The 16739-nt window shown below is 39.9% G+C and overlaps 1 protein-coding gene across 1 annotated transcript; it reads left to right on the forward strand.

The window, feature by feature from the left end:
* Nucleotides 1-3322: 3322 nt before the first annotated feature.
* Nucleotides 3323-16271, forward strand: LOC117521900 (zinc finger protein 345-like). Its single transcript, XM_034183259.1, has 7 exons — nucleotides 3323-3456; nucleotides 4133-4335; nucleotides 7854-7946; nucleotides 8046-8141; nucleotides 11558-11668; nucleotides 13644-13773; nucleotides 13850-16271. The coding sequence occupies exons 1-7, from the start codon at nucleotides 3444-3446 to the stop codon at nucleotides 15721-15723; spliced, it is 2520 nt and encodes an 839-aa protein (XP_034039150.1). The 5' UTR covers nucleotides 3323-3443; the 3' UTR covers nucleotides 15724-16271.
* The last annotated feature ends 468 nt before the right edge of the window (nucleotides 16272-16739 follow it).

A 16739-nucleotide genomic window follows, 5' to 3' on the forward strand; every position in this document is an offset into this window, starting at 1 on the left:
TTATGAATATCATGAATAAAAGCAATGAATAGGAGCAAAACATCCTGTGCAGCTGGTGAGCTATTGCAAGCTAATATGTGTTTCCGTGGGTTTGCTGCTGTCTGCCTGTACTCCTTTTCCCCATCAAACAACATGTCACCCGACATGACGTGAATCCAGCTGGTGTACATCAATTCCATTGTTTCGCTGTCCTCCCACAGACACTGTCCTTGCTTCAAGGCCGTAATCCCAACAGAGACGTGCAAAACTACATGGTGCAAAAGATATATGCATGCATATGACATGTGATGCAGAACAAACGATAATATACGTTGTGACTATATATATATATATATATATATATATATATATATATATATATATATATATATATATATATATATATATATATATAAATAAAGGTGTGCTGGTGATAATATAATGATATGCAGTCAGGTGTGTACAGATTTCTGTAACAACATCTTGAATGGATGCCATAAATTGAAAACCCACAGTTTAATGGGACCGAGTGTGGAAGGACTGGAGGGTTGGACCAAACCCATACCTAAACGTGCACCAATGTCGCATTACATGCCGCTACATGGATCATATGTGGCGACACGAACCATTTGAGGCTGGACGGGGCTCAAATGACAGGTCGGTTGTGGCTCACTAGAGGCTGATACCTGGCACATGTGAGGTACAGAGAGGCACATAAAGGCACCTAAGTAGCGGATATGTGACAGCTTAAAACGTGGAACATTCTTCAAATAATCGCTGACACACCCATACGTGGCTCATTATTCATGGCTTATGATTCAGTGGGACCGAGGCTTTACAGTCAACGACAGCATGCCTGCTTTGGCATACAATTCACAATGGTGTGTGAGGCGGCGGTGATGAATCTTAAGGCACAGTGATACAGTTGTGTCAGGGACTGACAACTGGTTGAGGCACACCTCTATATGACATATCTGTAATCCAGTAAGGGCAGGAAGGTAGCAGTTATCAGTAGCTTCTGGGGAAGAGGAAACATGACATATTTCTAAAAAGGAAGCCGAGCTTCAACTTACCCTTGACCTTCTCCCATTATAGACAGTATGTTACATGGACAACAATTATCTGATTATTGACATTATTCTGAATAAGAGCATATTTAAAATGATTGGTGTTTACCTGAGTTTTCTAATGAATATTTCCTTCATATTCCTTTTATATCTTACAGAGCATAATCTGATTAAGTTCAGGTGAGGGGACCCCTCAAGGCCCCTTCAGATTCTTTCTCCTATGCGTGGGACAGATCAGTGCTACATTTAAAACTATAAAACAGGATGCCATCAATGTAATTTAGGTAGGATTTTTCAACTAAAACTGCTTCAAAGTATTTAAATATATGATTAGTTACTAAAAACATATGTTGGATGACAGCAGACTAATTACATATCAGGTCTGGACCACTCATATTTTGCTTTTACCAACAACAAATTCAGACTACAAGACAATTTATGAATATAACAAATCCTCTTAAACACTGTTAGTACAACTGATTCTTGCTTGAGTCCCATTTCCTGAAGGTAGAAGATATATTGCTTGAAAATACAAGCAGGTCTTATGATCACATCTCAAAATTAAAGCAAACAGTAGAGAATGTGGCTTTTTTTAAATTTTAATTTATTATAAGGTTAAGGGCCACTCTGTCAGTCATCATGCTCTGCAGAGATTTACATGGTGGCAGATTGTCCAATGTGTCATTAATTCCTCCACCAAGTTCTCCAGAATTATACCATTAGTTCCTCTTCGTGCAGAATAACAAAGCCTTTAGCACCACCACAAGGGGAATTCAGATTATTGCATATACAGTTGATTTTATAATTGGAATTTATGGAATTTATTGGATTTATGTATGCTAGTCTGTAAATATAGTTGTATGTAAAACTTTGGGCACCCCTGATGATTTCCATGATTTTCCTTTACAAATCATTGGTTGTTTGGATCAGCAATTTCAGTTAAATATATCATATAGCAGACAAACACAGTGATATTTGAAAAGTGAAATTAAGTTTATAGGATTTACAGAAAGTGTGCAATAATTCTTTAAACTAAATTAGGCAGGTGCATAAATTTGGGCAAATTCTAGACTAATTCACTGTGCCCCAGGTGCATGTGACACACGAGTCATGTTATCAAATATCTGATAGTCTGGAGAGAACATAACACATGCTCAACAGTTGGACGGGGTAGTTTTCTAACTAACAATTTTTTGGGCCACCTTTCCTCTGTTGTGAGAAATAAATACAAAGACACTGACATCCACAAAATTTACTTTTGATAGGAAAAAACTGACTTCACTTGCCACTTAGTTTTACCCTTAATGTATCCAAAACAAAACACTAATTTGTAAGGGGGGTGTCTTTATGCATGAAAATATGACATAACTGCTGCAAATATATATGTAGTTTTGCAGATATAGCCTAATCCTTTCACCATCGGCGTGTAAAATCTAAAGCCACCTTATGTGTCACTGCATGAAGCATTAAACCCTTTAAACTTAAATCAGAAAAAGAAAGAGACATCTCAATGTAAATAAACTGTCTAGGGTTAGCTGTTGGAATACTGGTTTCCTTAAACCTTAATAGAATACCAAATAGGTTAGATTAGATACATTACATAGAACTTTACTGATGTCTATTGGGAAGACTCCCTCAGGTAAATTGAGGTTCCAGGGGCATTTTATAGCAGCACACAGGGTAAGAAGCACACAGAGTATCAAAAATGAAAGTGAAAAAAAGTTTGCAAATATTAATATAAATACATAATATACCGGACATACTGATCAGTACTGGTTTACTGGCTACTACTATTCCTCTCATTTCCGTCCTCTGACTTCCTGTTACTCTTACTTCTATATATATTTTTTTAAATTTAACCTTTATTTAACCAAGTTAGTCCCAATGAGATCGAACTTTTGCAAGGAAGACCTGCACAATAATAAATTTTCCAATTCACCTAATCTGCATGTCTTAACCCTATGGAATTTGGTAAGGGTTGTTGGCATGACAGAAAAAGACGGATGAGCTGCTATGACGACTCCTAACGATGAAGAAGGTTTAATGTGGACTCAACAAGGTACTGGAATGTTTGATTTGCGTTGTGCAAGTGACTTGGGTACATTAAATATAAAAAATATATTTATTTTTTTTATCATGTCACATACATGTGTAATTCCAGCAAAATAAACACACAATAATAAAATAATAATATAATTATTTTATGGTGAGTGTATCTGATGTATGATTATTGCGGGCTCCAAAACAAACGCCCTCTTGTCTGAAGTGACGCGGCCAGCAGCACTGCTCTTGTTTCAGGAAGAAGTTGGCGCCCATAGCGTTGGGTCTCGTTAGCTTACCATGCAGCTTTTTCCGCTATAAAACCTTTGAATACTGTTACAATTAAACATTTCCAAAATGAATGACATGGGTATGTATTGGTTTTGTGAATGTGTACGGAACTGTGTGTTTTTCCCACATCGTAGTCTGCTGACATTTTAGCTAAAGCGTGGGATTAGCCGTGGCTGGCTAGGCCTCGACTACTCCCTGGAACAACGATTGTTTTGGTTAGCGTCGAGCCGGTTTTTACATAAAAGACAGGCGGCCTTATAGCTAGTCTATTAATATGGGCAAAGTTAACACTTTGCAGCAGATGGAAATAGTACCCTTCTCGGTTTTAAGACGTGCTATCTGCCGTGTTTGTTTTATCATTAACCAAACGCTACGCTTGCGTTGTTTTTCTCCCATGTTATTTTTGATGAAGCTAACTGTGCTAACAACAGCTGTTCAGTAGCTAAAACATTTGCAGCCCGTCACTGCTGCACGTTCTGCAGAGTTGGAACAAATTTAAATGTTTGAAATTCGTTTCTAGGATCCGGGATTACACGAATTTTATTTTATTTTTTTAAAGCATGCAAACATGGGCAGAATGAATGGGTGTTGTGCTATAAATTATTCCACGTTGTGCTGTCGTAATGGCAGATTCTCTCCAGCATGTGTTCTAGTAATTGAAGCATACTGAATAAATTGCGCACAATATAAATCGTTGAGATGAAAAAGGGGTATTTATTTGACAATCGGTCCCCCCTCCTCTCTTGTCTTTAAAGAATTCAGTGTTCCCTTATCTTCACTGGCACTCCTCGTTCCTCCTCTACGCCTGATGTCAGCAGTGATGTGGGAAGTAGTTCGCCAGAGGAACATAAAGCACTATGGGAAACTGGAAGAGTTTGTGTCCATGGTAACAGATGCAGTTCCTGAACTGATGAGTAAAAGAGAGGGCAGACTCCTTTCACTGGGTCTGAGAGCAAGAGTAAGTGAAATATTTATATATAGCATGCCACATTTATAACCGCCAGCAAAAATTAGGGAATTGCCACATGAAGAGGATGTTCACCCACCTTTGGAACTTGGTAGTAAACAAATCACATATATAAATATATAAATTAAATATTATTTGAATTAATGACAATGCATCTGGAGGCTGAGGATCTCTCTCCACTAATTACTGAAGTATTCGTGTATAAATCGCACTCATAACACTGGTCAACGTGATTTTTCTTGCATGGAGTTTTGCAACAGATTTTGGGTAATTTGGGGGTGCTGAATCCAAATATGGTATTTTTTGCCAATCACATGCTTTTGAGATATGAAAACATATTTCTTGTATCAAGCATTGAAGCAAAAGATGCAGTCTCGCACACCTCTCGACCAGTAAACGATATTATGGCTCTAGTTCCCATTTTGTGAACCTGGTTTAAAAACTATGCTTTTGAAGCCGCTTTTGTGCATGATGAGTGGCACCAAATAGGGGTGCCGGAAAAAATCGATTCACGTCTGAATCACGATTCTTATTTATTAAGATTCTGAATCTATCCAAAATGTCCAAGAATAGATTTTTAAAAAGCATTTTTTTTTTTTTTTTTTTTTACATTTTCTTGCTTACTCGCTACGTGTACTGTTTGTCAGGCAACGGCCTCTGTACTACAGTGTCCCCGCGAGGGGAGGGTCTGGCATGCTTCAAACACTCGTGAGCTGCAGCTTGGCATGGCGGACGAAGAGCTAATTCAGCCAGCACCATCTTTGCTGAAGGCAAATGTTTGGGCGCATTTTTGGATTTTATTATTTGCTGCGTAAAAAGGAGCTTGACATGACTTATGCAGTGTGCAAAATCTACAAAATGAAAGTCATATACTTTGGAAACACTTCAAATCCGCAAGCCCACATGCTACGCCATCACCTGGAGCTAAAAGAAGCGGAGCAGCGGTCTCTGCCGACTACTGACCAGCGCACACTCCATCGCTTCGCTAAACTGCCAGCCAACTCTGAACGAGCAAAGCAGATAAGTAAATTTACATCTTTAGAATCACTTGATTAACCTTGTAAAGCTGCATTTTCTTAAACATAAACATTTTTTAAGTAATATAACTATTTCTCAGAGCTCTTTGAATCGAAAATCGATTGAGTCAAATCGTCACCCCAAGAATTGGAATCGAATTGAATCATGAGTTGTAAGATTCACATCCCTAGCGCCAAACCTGTAAGCAACTTTTGCGTAATCCATCAATACGTACATACATGCAAATTGCAATAAAATGTGATAGAGGAAATCTGAGCTCAGATTCAGCACCCCAAAATTACCTTAAATCAGTTCTCAAACTTCATGCAAGAAAAAAAATTGTTGACCAGTGTAATCCAGCAAAGAAGGACACAGATGTATCATCATTTGGTATGGCCCAGCAGTTCATAGGTTGGGGAAAACTAGTATACGAGTATATGATTATGCATATAAATTTCAGACTCAATCAAACAGAGGTTATTGTTTTTATTTCAAGTGTTTGAAGTGGCTCTGTTGTAAAGATCCTGATTAATAGACGGTCCAGTCGTTCATACGGTGAGGAAACATAGTATATGCATGTTGATTTTGGAATAAACCGAATAAGGCATTCATAGTGTTGTAAGAAAAACATGAAGGATGGCCGCACATAGAGACGGAGCATGATGTTTTCCCCCTGTCCCGTTGCGTTTACCTAACAGCAGCAACATCTGTCAGTTGATTCTGTCAGTATCATTTAGTGAGTGCTAATTTACAGTCACCCACTGCAAAAGATCTAAAAAGAAAAATTACATGAACTTCTCGAGCTGGATTCGAACACATCTACCAAAAATATTCAGACACATTCTAGGTGTGCAACTTTACAGGGTCAGCCATTGAGCTGCTCAGTTCAGCAACATTTCTCATATAATATCAACTGAATGCGTCACCAATTCTGAAACGTTTTGTTTTGGTTTACTCCTGCACTTATCTTCCAAAAAACTAGAACATATAAATATTTTATTTTGCTTCTTGAGGCTGTGATCTACACACGACGTAGCTGCAGACACTCAGCCACAGCAACAGCAGAACACAAGTTTACTACAATTTTTCTGTTTTGGTTTGACACTGTTGTTTCCAAAGTATTGGCCACCTAGTGAGCTGTGAAGGTACTACAGGTAGGTTGTGAGAGGTCATGAATCATTTTGACGTTTTTGTCGTGGGTAACTAATTTAATTCTCACTAAATGACCACATACTTGGCAGTGACCAGCAATGTATTTGTGAGCGTGTGACAAATCAGCTGTCAGATGTTACTGCTGTGAGATAAAAGCAACCACAACCAGTTAATCTGAGGAACCAGTAGGGATATAACACTGGTATTGACGGCAGGTTATTATAAAGGCTCTTGTAAGATTGAGTGAATCCAATCTTTTTAATTTCTTCCTCTTCCCTCCCTTAGAAGAAAAGTGAAGACCAGAAAATTGCCTTCTTGTAACTGGATGTCAGTCATGATTTTTTTTTTTTTTTTTAATCACTGAAATGGTTTTTGAAAATTTCTTTTTACATTTTTCCTTTGGCACCAGTAAAATGTATCCTGGGAAACCCTCGGGGCCTCTCCCAGTTGGGCATGACTAAAAGACCTCCCTAGGGAGTCAACCAGGGGGCATCCTCACCACATGCCTGAACCACCTCAGCTGGCTCCTTTTGATGCAAAGTAAAATTTGGTAATATTTAATGCTGCCAGTACGATATCAAAATGAATGCCAACAGATCATATCTGTCCATTTTTGCTGTGTGCTGTTTGTGTGAAAAATAGTAACTGACACACATCTCTAGAGATGCATGGTAGCTGCACCATGAGACACCCATCTGCAGTTATGCAGGCAGTGTGCAAGCTGCAGCCTGTTAATACAGCTGCAGGAGGCTTCACTGCCTCTATGCACTTGAAATACATTTGGTGTAAAACTGGCCCGACATACTGGGGGAAAATTAAAAAGCACCATACATTTCTGTCATGATGTCTACTTGATTTACTCATGCAAGCTGATGACAATGGAGTGCTCTGGTTTGCATGGAATAATGAAAATCCATACAGTAGATCCATTGTGTACTTTATTTCTTATTTGTACCGCCAAGTAAATCTTAGTCCTTTCAGCTTCTCCCTTCATTTGGTACAAGTTTTACACTGGATACCCTTCCTGACCCAACTCTACATTACATTACATTACATTACATGGAGAGTGGGCAAATGTGGCCTTGAACTGGGAACGTTCTGCTCTGGAGTATGCTGTTTGTCCACCATAGCTCTTTAACTCTGTTCATAATAATAATAATAATAATAATAGTAAGTCCCTTCCCCCCTTTTCAATCATCATAATGATATTTGAATAATGTATGGATAATACAAATCCTCATTATTAATCCTTACTATTGGTCCATCTGTATAATATACAGCTGTTGTTTCAGTCATATTGATCATGAAAACACTGAAATATTAAGTACATTTTGCTCTAGACAACTTTGGAACTGTTACGCTCTGAGCACCCTGAAGATCTCAAAGCAGTTGAAATCCACCTCACCAGAATCCGTTCATCTTGCATAGAGGAGGTGAGCAATGGTGTGGTCGTACTTTTGTTGTTGTATTTTTCCCCCTTTTTTCTTTTTGATCAAAGTCATTTGAATGCAATGTCTTGTTTTGTAATCCAGACCAATGACCCTGTAATTGAAGCTCCTGAAGCAAATTTTATGAAGTTGGTACAAGGCCTCATTGAAGACACTGATGGCAGAGAACATTTCCTCAAGGTAAAAAAAAAAAAATTCCAACTCTAATTGTAACTGCTGTTCATAAATGTGAGGTTTTTATGTTTGTGTTTGTTCAACATTACACTTATTGCTGTAGCAGTTTGTTGATTAACTCACTGAGTGGCTAATTGGCCGAATACATTTGTGTTTGAGATCAAAAGAAACCAGGCATTTTGGACTTCCGCGGATTTCCGTGGATCACATGAGCAAAATGTCCATCTCCATAATTTGTGCAAATCCATGATGCATGGCAGGCAGTGTAGGAATTTCATGGCGGCCATGGCTGCCCCTGGGTGTGGCTGTAATGCCCTGAAAGATTATTATGCACCTACAGCAGCCATGGCCGTTGTGTGCCAAGTCCAATTTCCAGGTACTGTTTTATTTTGTTTGTGTGCTTTTGCAAACATTGCACAAACAGTGCAAAGCAGTCTGGATTTTTCAAAGCAGTCTTCTAAGATAAAACTTTGAGGCTTCTGTTTGGAAGAGCTCTCCTAGCTCTTTCCAGGACTTAAAAACAAGCAAACTGCAGACCGTAGCTTCTGACTAACTAAGCTATGATGTTTAGTTATCCATTGATAATGTTAGACATCAAGGTAACGTTTGCTAATCCACTGCGCTATCAGACATCTGCTTTAACCAGTGCTGCTAATTGGTGGGTTTGTAGCAGTGCGTTGATTTGCCTTCATGCCAGGGTTTAAACAATTGTGCCAACTACATGAAAAATGTGTCTGCGAGAGCAGGCAGCAAAAATGCATGCGGCTGGACAACTTTGTCAAACTGTTATTTGAAGTATTTTCATAGTTCAGCTGTATTAGACATAATTACACTGATCAGAATGTTAAGTGGCAGAACTGCCTTATTTAATTCCAAGCAGAAGAGGAAACGTGTAAGTGAAAGTCAGCCTGTATTTATTTAATGTATTTAACCATCAGGACTTATAGTTAAATACATTGACTACTAGTCTCTCACCTGACAGGGGTGAAGTATGGGAGCGCATTAGGATGCATAGCCGGATCTGCGTGGGGCACAGACCCCTTCAGCAGACAGGACATCTCAGAAGAATGCAGCTGCTCAACCCTCTAGGAAATTATCATCCATGGGCCAAGCAGGTTTTCGGTGCTCCTTAAGGTGATTAAACGACACTTAGAATCCAGCCTCAGTGTGCCATGGCCTACACAAAAATGTGTGACAGCCATCCCAGGGTGGCAGCTGTAGCCAGGTAGGGGTCAATGAAGCATTACACAAAGGTCAAACTTTAAAAATGCTTCAATAATATTGAAAAGTATACTGTATTATTTATCTGATCATAACAATTCTAAAAAGGTATAGTTTGGATTATCTGTGATTGAATGTTCTGGAGTTATGGGGTTAAAAACAGCCAAAATGGTGACAAAAGTCAGTTTCAGTTTGTACAGGGGTCAAAAGTTAAAGTTGTTCCAATTTCAGTAAAAAAAAAAAAAAGATGCAAATTATTGTTTGGGTTAATAGGGTTCTAAAAAGGAATAGTTTGCACCATGTGTCATGTTTAGTTATCATGTTACAGGGTAACATATGTCACATGTCATAGAATCCAAAGTACGTCAACCTTGTTTGACCTTTACTTTGGAGACCAAACGTTCAACGCAGTCAAAATCCATTTATTAGTCCTTTTATTTCAACCAATAATTTGCATAATTTTTTCCGAAATTCAGATCAGAAAAATGCAGCAACTCGGCTGAGAAAAACTAATGTATATGTAATGTATGAGGTATGAATTTATAAGGATACAGGCAGGAAAAATAATTATGTAAACCCCCAGAAAATGCAGCAGAATACATCAGTTATTAGAAAATCCTGTGACACCTGGTCACCATTTAGTATAATGTATAGCGTAGTTCTAAAGCTGCCGGCGTACCCGGAGGGAACCCACACCGGGAGAACATGCAGACTTTACACAGAAAGGCCCCAGGTGGGAAGCGATCCCATGACCTTCTTGCTGTGAGGTAACAGTGCTAAACACAAAGCCACCATGCTGTCCACCACTCATACACATGCAATAAATTGAGACTCTTTTGTTGTATATATATGTTTTCCAAATTAAGTATTAACACATCCATTCCCAAACTTAAGAATGAAAAGTATCTAAGGCCCATCCAAATCTTTAATCACAATTCTGATTTACACAGAAGAGTGAGATGAAGTATACGAGTATATTATGGGTGTCGGAAAAAATCGATTCACGTCCGAATCGCGATTCTTATTTATTATAATTCTGAATCGATCCAAAATGTCCAAGAATCGATTTTTAAAAAGCATTTTTTAAAACATGTTCTTGCTTACTCACTGCGTGTACTCTTTGTCAGGCAACGGCTTCCGAACTACAGCGTCCCCACGAGGGGGGTGGTCCGCCGTGCTTCAAACACTCGTGAGTTGCAGAGTTCAGTGGCTGTAGCTTAGCATGGTGGAAGAAGAGCTAAGTCAACCAGCACCGTCTTTGCTGAAGGCAAATGTTTGGGCGCATTTTGGATTTTATTATTTACTGCGTAAGAAGGAGCTTGACATGACTTATGCAGTGTGCAAAATCTGCAAAATGAAAGTCAAGTACTTCGGAAACACTTCAAATCCGCAATCCCACATGCTACGCTATCACCCGGAGCTAAAAGAGCGGAGCAGCAGTCTCTGCCGACTACTGACCAGCGCGTCACTAAACTGCCAGCCAACTCTGAACGAGCAAAGCAGATAAGTAAATTTACATCTAGAATCACTTGATTAACCTTGTAAAGCTATATTTTCTTAAACATAAACATTTTTAAGTAATATAACTATTTCTCAGAGCTCTTTGAATCAAAAATCGATTCTGAATCGAATCGTCACCCCAAGAATCGGAATCGAATTGAATCGTGAGTTGTTGTACGATTCACATCCCTAGTGTATGTATATATATATATATATATATATATATATATATATATATATATATATATCTCATCTTAAACTAGGTCAGCTGAATTAAGAACAGTACATAATGTAAATGCCATGGCGTTGTTTTATTACTTCTGATAATATTTTTAAATATATAATTCAATTGATAAATTAAATGAGTATTAAAACATAATGGAATTAATTGAAAATAAAGGCTTTTATTTATTTTGAATGACCTCACCCACAGTACCTTTATGACCCACTCTGCAGTACATTTGCAGCCCACCATGAGGCTGCTGCCCACACATTGGGAACCACTGTATTAACACTTTACACAGGTGGTGAACACAAGTATGCCTATTGCTTTTTTGTTATATTTTATCACAAACCTGAGCGCCTTGAACATACAATAGAAACAAATGAATTGGCCTTGTCGTTCCAATACCTTTGGAGGTGACTGTATGTAGGGTTTTCCTTTGGTAAAATGTCTTATTATGAACATTTTTCACCTCCAGAATGTGTTTCCTGTGGAGTATGGCCCTGATTTTGACACGGCATTGGAGACTCTAGTTTGTGAATTCTTCACCAGACTCGAGGAGCTGCTGCCAATACCAGATTTCAAACAGGTACACACAGGCGGCATCACTTCAAGACAAGCAAACTGAGTAAATCAGAGATGTGCAAGTATGCACATGAGCCACCCACAGCCTGAACATTTTCACCCCTGAAGATCACCTCATCTTTTGAGCAGTTTCTCTCCTCCTGCCTGTTGGTTGAATTGTAATGAAAGTGTGTCTGATGTTCATCCATAAGGGAATGAATGGGGCAACCAGAGGACAACACTCATCTTTCTCAGGGTTTTTTCCTGTATCAAAGTGAGACTGAGTTGGTAGCTCACAACTGGTCCCGAGGAAGGGAGAGGTTGCCCACCACTTGTCTTGTTTATGGCACATGTACTTACACATTTACAGCCTTAGTTCTGCAGATTACTTAAAGAAGAAATCAATTGAGAAATTGTCAGACAGTATTCTATCTATCTATCTATCTATCTATCTATCTATCTATCTATCTATCTATCTATCTATCTATCTGTCTGTCTGTCTGTCTGTCTGTCTGTCTGTCTGTCTGTCTGTCTGTCTGTCTGTCTAATCATCATCATTATTATTATTATTTTATTATTAATTCTATTTTGTCATTTGTGTGTTTTTTTTTTTAAATGGACCACAATAGAAATAAGTATTTTCACTTTCTTGTGCATTCATGTATTTTTAATGTATTTACAGTTCTGTTATGTCTTACATTGAGGTTACTAAATAAAATCTCGCACTCACTCACATTTTTAATATAAAGATGATTTACCGCCCCCTGCTGGAATGGTATGTGAGTCCAGAATGTAAATATCAGTGTCCGTTGTTCAGTGTTGTTAGCTAATATCTGTAGCTTTTGCAAAAATATAAGTCCTATCAATGGTCCATATTGGCAGCATTCATCCTTGACCTAAAATACATAAGCATTCCAAACGGCAAATGTCAGCTCTCCCCAGTTTCTCTGTGATCGAAGCCATTCACATGTGCGCTCGCACTCACACATGCAGAGGCCAATTGGCTATTATTATATACATATATGTAACTGTCAGTATGACGATGTGGTGATGTAACTGGGTGGCCAGAAGACAAAGGCATTAGTGTGACAAAAGTATCAAAGCTTTCAGCTTTGTTTTAACTCCAGAAAACACTGAAATGAAGCACAGATTAATCTCGTCATACCCAACTCCTCTCTGTGACTTTTCCCCCTTTGGACCGGTTTCATTTTTATTACCAATGATGACATTGCATCGTGGCTAGCTCTTCCTCACAGTAGGTGTACTTGTGAGTTGATAGGAATACGAAGCTCTGCTTCATGACACAGTGAGCTCACTGCATGCAAGCTTCAGACATTATAGAGATTTTGGTTGTTTGAAGAAAATAAAACTGTATTTGTGTAAGAACCTGTGTATTGACTTTGTTGATAACTTGCATATCGTCACCTTCCTAAAATAATGGCCTAAAGTCATGTTTTCATGTTTTTGAGAAAACACAAGAGCTTCAGTGGCTGAGTAGAGTTTCATTTTCCTGAAGCAGTTGCCATTTTGAAAAACTTCTAAAATTGCCTAAGTCACATAGTCTTTTGACTGAGGCAAAATAATATGACCTAAGTCACAGTCTTGACATAGGCCATTATACAACTGGGGTGGAATTGCATGATCTCCTCAACTGAAGATTTAAGCGAATTTACTACAGGTGGCCAGCATCATAGGGAGATGATTTAGACAAAAAATTCACTTTTGGAAAAAAATGACTTAGGCCATTATTTTAGGAAGGTGACGATATATGACCAGAGAGATTCCATGTCCCATGACACTATAGGTATGTAAAATCTGTGTCCTCTTTAATGTTGATTTTGTATGTCCAGGACTGGACAGTGATATTAAAACATTTTTTGCATGAACCTTTACTTGGGGCAAAAAGCCCAGTGTTGATGCCAGCCAAGACTGAGGCAGCTGCCTCACATTTCTCTAAGCAGGAAAAACCCTGTTCCTTTCTCGTTGCTTCTCTTGTACAGACTGCATCCTGGATCAGTGCTGCCCCTTCTGTCTTGGAAGAGTACATGCAGTGTGTTTCAAATGGAGAAGATCTGAAATTTCTTCTCCAGAGCAAACAGTGCCATGGAAAGCTAGTTAAGAGTGGAGTTGGTACGTGTACATTTCTGTTATCAAATGTAAATGTTGGTGACTGCTCTGCTCATCATTATCTCTTTTTCTGTCACAGCTCCATTTCAGTCAGACGATCTCCTCATTCCCTCACTGTCTCTTCCTCCCTCGCTGGAAGTGGCTATTGCTTCTCACCCAAGCGCTTGTGATGATGAAAATGGTGACGTTCCTCAGATTGTTATGTTTGATGAAGAACTGTCAACAAACCCTTCCACTTCGGCTGACTTTCCCGAATCTCCTAAAGAAGACGATGTCTCCTGTCCACTCCCGAGACAACAGCTAACGTTGCATAAATGCCCCGAGTGTGGCAAATGTTTCAAACATCATTCTGTCCTCATTGAACATCAGAGAGTTCACAGCGGGCTGCAGCCTTACAACTGCTCCGAGTGCGGCAGAGCATTCCGAACAGCCACTCTGCTGGCCGGTCACAGGCTGCGAAAATGCAAAAATGCTGCATATCTGTGCATTAAATGTGGGAACAGTTTTCCAACATCACTGGACAAATTTAGACACCACTGTCCTAAGCGGGGCCGCAACTATGACTGTGCACACTGCGGAAAGACTTTTCAAAAGTCCAGTACTCTGAAGGAGCACCTGCTAACGCACGTCCAAAGTCGACTTTTCAAGTGTAGCCACTGCGGAGAAGGTTTTCCAGGAATTGGAGAACTGAAATACCACCAGCAGGTTGATCACGATAAGCCCTATTTGTGTAAGCAGTGTGGAAAGAGCTTTATCACCTCTAAATGTTTGGCCAAGCATCAACAGCGACACGAAGATGGCAGAGAAATGGACACTACCAAATTAATGAGCAGAAGTAAACATCGAAAAAGTGGAAATGCTTATCGGAGTCCGTCGTCATCTCTGTCTTCCAGGAGAGTAAACCTCAAAGGTGTCTACCTGCGTGGACGAGTCACACATAACTGTCCGCTGTGTGGGAGGAGCTTCAAGTATCGTTTTGAATTTCTTGAACACCAGCGGTTTCACACTGCCGTGAAGCCTTACAAATGCTCTCAGTGCGGCAAGGCCTTCCGAACAGAGGCGCACCTGTCCGGCCACAGGAAAAGAAAGTGCAAAAATGCTGCTCATATTTGCACTAAGTGCGGCTGTCAGTTCAGGTCGCTGCACGAGCGGGTCAGACACCAGTGTGTGCAACTGCTGACAAAATACGAGTGTTCTCATTGTGGGAAAACCTTCAAGATGGCTCACCTGCTGAGGAACCACCAGATGAGTGAACATCAGCTCCCGTACAGCCCAAACCATCGCTTCAGGTGTCGATACTGTGACGAGACCTTCCCAGGGATCAGCGAGCTGAAGTACCACCAGAGAGTCGACCACGAGAAACCCTATCAGTGCCAGGAATGCGGCAAGTGTTTCCTGTCTGAAAAATGCCTGTCCAATCACGAGCAGCGCCACAACAACGACAGACCCGAAAGCTGCCCGATCTGCGGCCGAGGCTTCAGAAACCGCTACGACTTGAAGCAGCACATGCGCACTCACACAGGAGAGCGGCCTTACCAGTGCACGCACTGTTCCCAGTGCTTCTCGACAGCGGGAGGGTTGAGGAGTCACACCAGGGTGCACACGGGCGAGAAGCCGCACGTTTGCCCAGATTGCGGTAAAGCATTCTCGCAGATGGGCGCGATGCGCACCCACAGGCTCACCCACACAGGAGAGCGGCCGTTCAAGTGCACGGTGTGCGGCAAAGGCTTCACAATGGCACACAAAGTGACAGTGCACATGCGCGTTCACACAGGAGAGCGACCGTACGTGTGCTCGCAGTGTGGCAAAGCCTTCTCTGACGGAAGCGTGCTGAAGCAGCACATGCTGAACCACTCTGGGGTGAGACCGTACCACTGCCAGATCTGCCCCAAGACTTACACTTGTCTGAACCACCTCAGGCGGCACCTGAAGAGCCACACGAGCATGAACTGAATCCGATCTGAAAACAGACCAGAATCAGAAACACTGAAGCTTTCTGTTCAGCAGCGCGTCTGATGAGCGGATGCTGACATTACAGCAGACCAGTCAGAAAGATACAATGAAGCAGGGGGGTTATGTATGTTACTGTTACAGCTGAGGTGAAAATCACCTCCTCATAAAGTTCATGTTTTCACTGCAGGTATTTCATTACGTTTCTTTGTACCTTTTCAAGTCTCCACAGTTTGCCCGTTCTTATTCTCCAATCACGCTGCACTCAGTTACTTTATTCAAAGTGCATCACTTCCTTCTGTTCAAACAGGTTTGGATGGTATTGTGGATATTATTTCAACAACATTGCACAAGAAGTGCTAAAACTATATTTTTGGAAAGGCATCAACGTTATAGGTGAAATCTTGCCAGTTGGGTTTTCTGTAAATATCTTGAAAGACAAATATGAGAATGGAGGTTTGAAGTCCTGAAGCATTCTGTTCAACATAACTTTGACCATGTTAGGCCACTTGTTCCACTCTTGAGTTTTAAATTAAAATTTCCTCATTATGGCTTGTGTATTGTGTTTGACGTCATTGAATTGAAATCGGTGTCATTTTAATATTTATCAGTAATATTAATCGGAATGCAAAACGTATGTACAGTAGTGTTCAGAATAATAGTAGTGCTATGTGACTAAAAAGATTAATCCAGGTTTTGAGTATATTTCTTATTGTTACATGGGAAACAAAGTACCAGTAGATTCTCACAAATCCAACAAGACAAAGCATTCATGATATTCACACTGTTAAGGCTAATTGGGCTATTAGTAAAAAAAAAAAAAAAAGTAGAAAAGGGGGTGTTCACAATAATAGTAGCATCTGCTGTTGACGCTACAAACTCAAAACTATTATGTTCAAACTGCTTTTTTAGCAATCCTGTGAATCACTAAACTAGTATTTAGTTGTATAACCACAGTTTTTCATGATTTCTTCACATCTGCAAGGCATTTTGTTGGTTTGGAACCAAGATTTTGCTCA

Source organism: Thalassophryne amazonica, chromosome 12 (genome assembly GCF_902500255.1).
Source record: "Thalassophryne amazonica chromosome 12, fThaAma1.1, whole genome shotgun sequence".
Lineage (NCBI taxonomy): Eukaryota > Metazoa > Chordata > Actinopteri > Batrachoidiformes > Batrachoididae > Thalassophryne > Thalassophryne amazonica.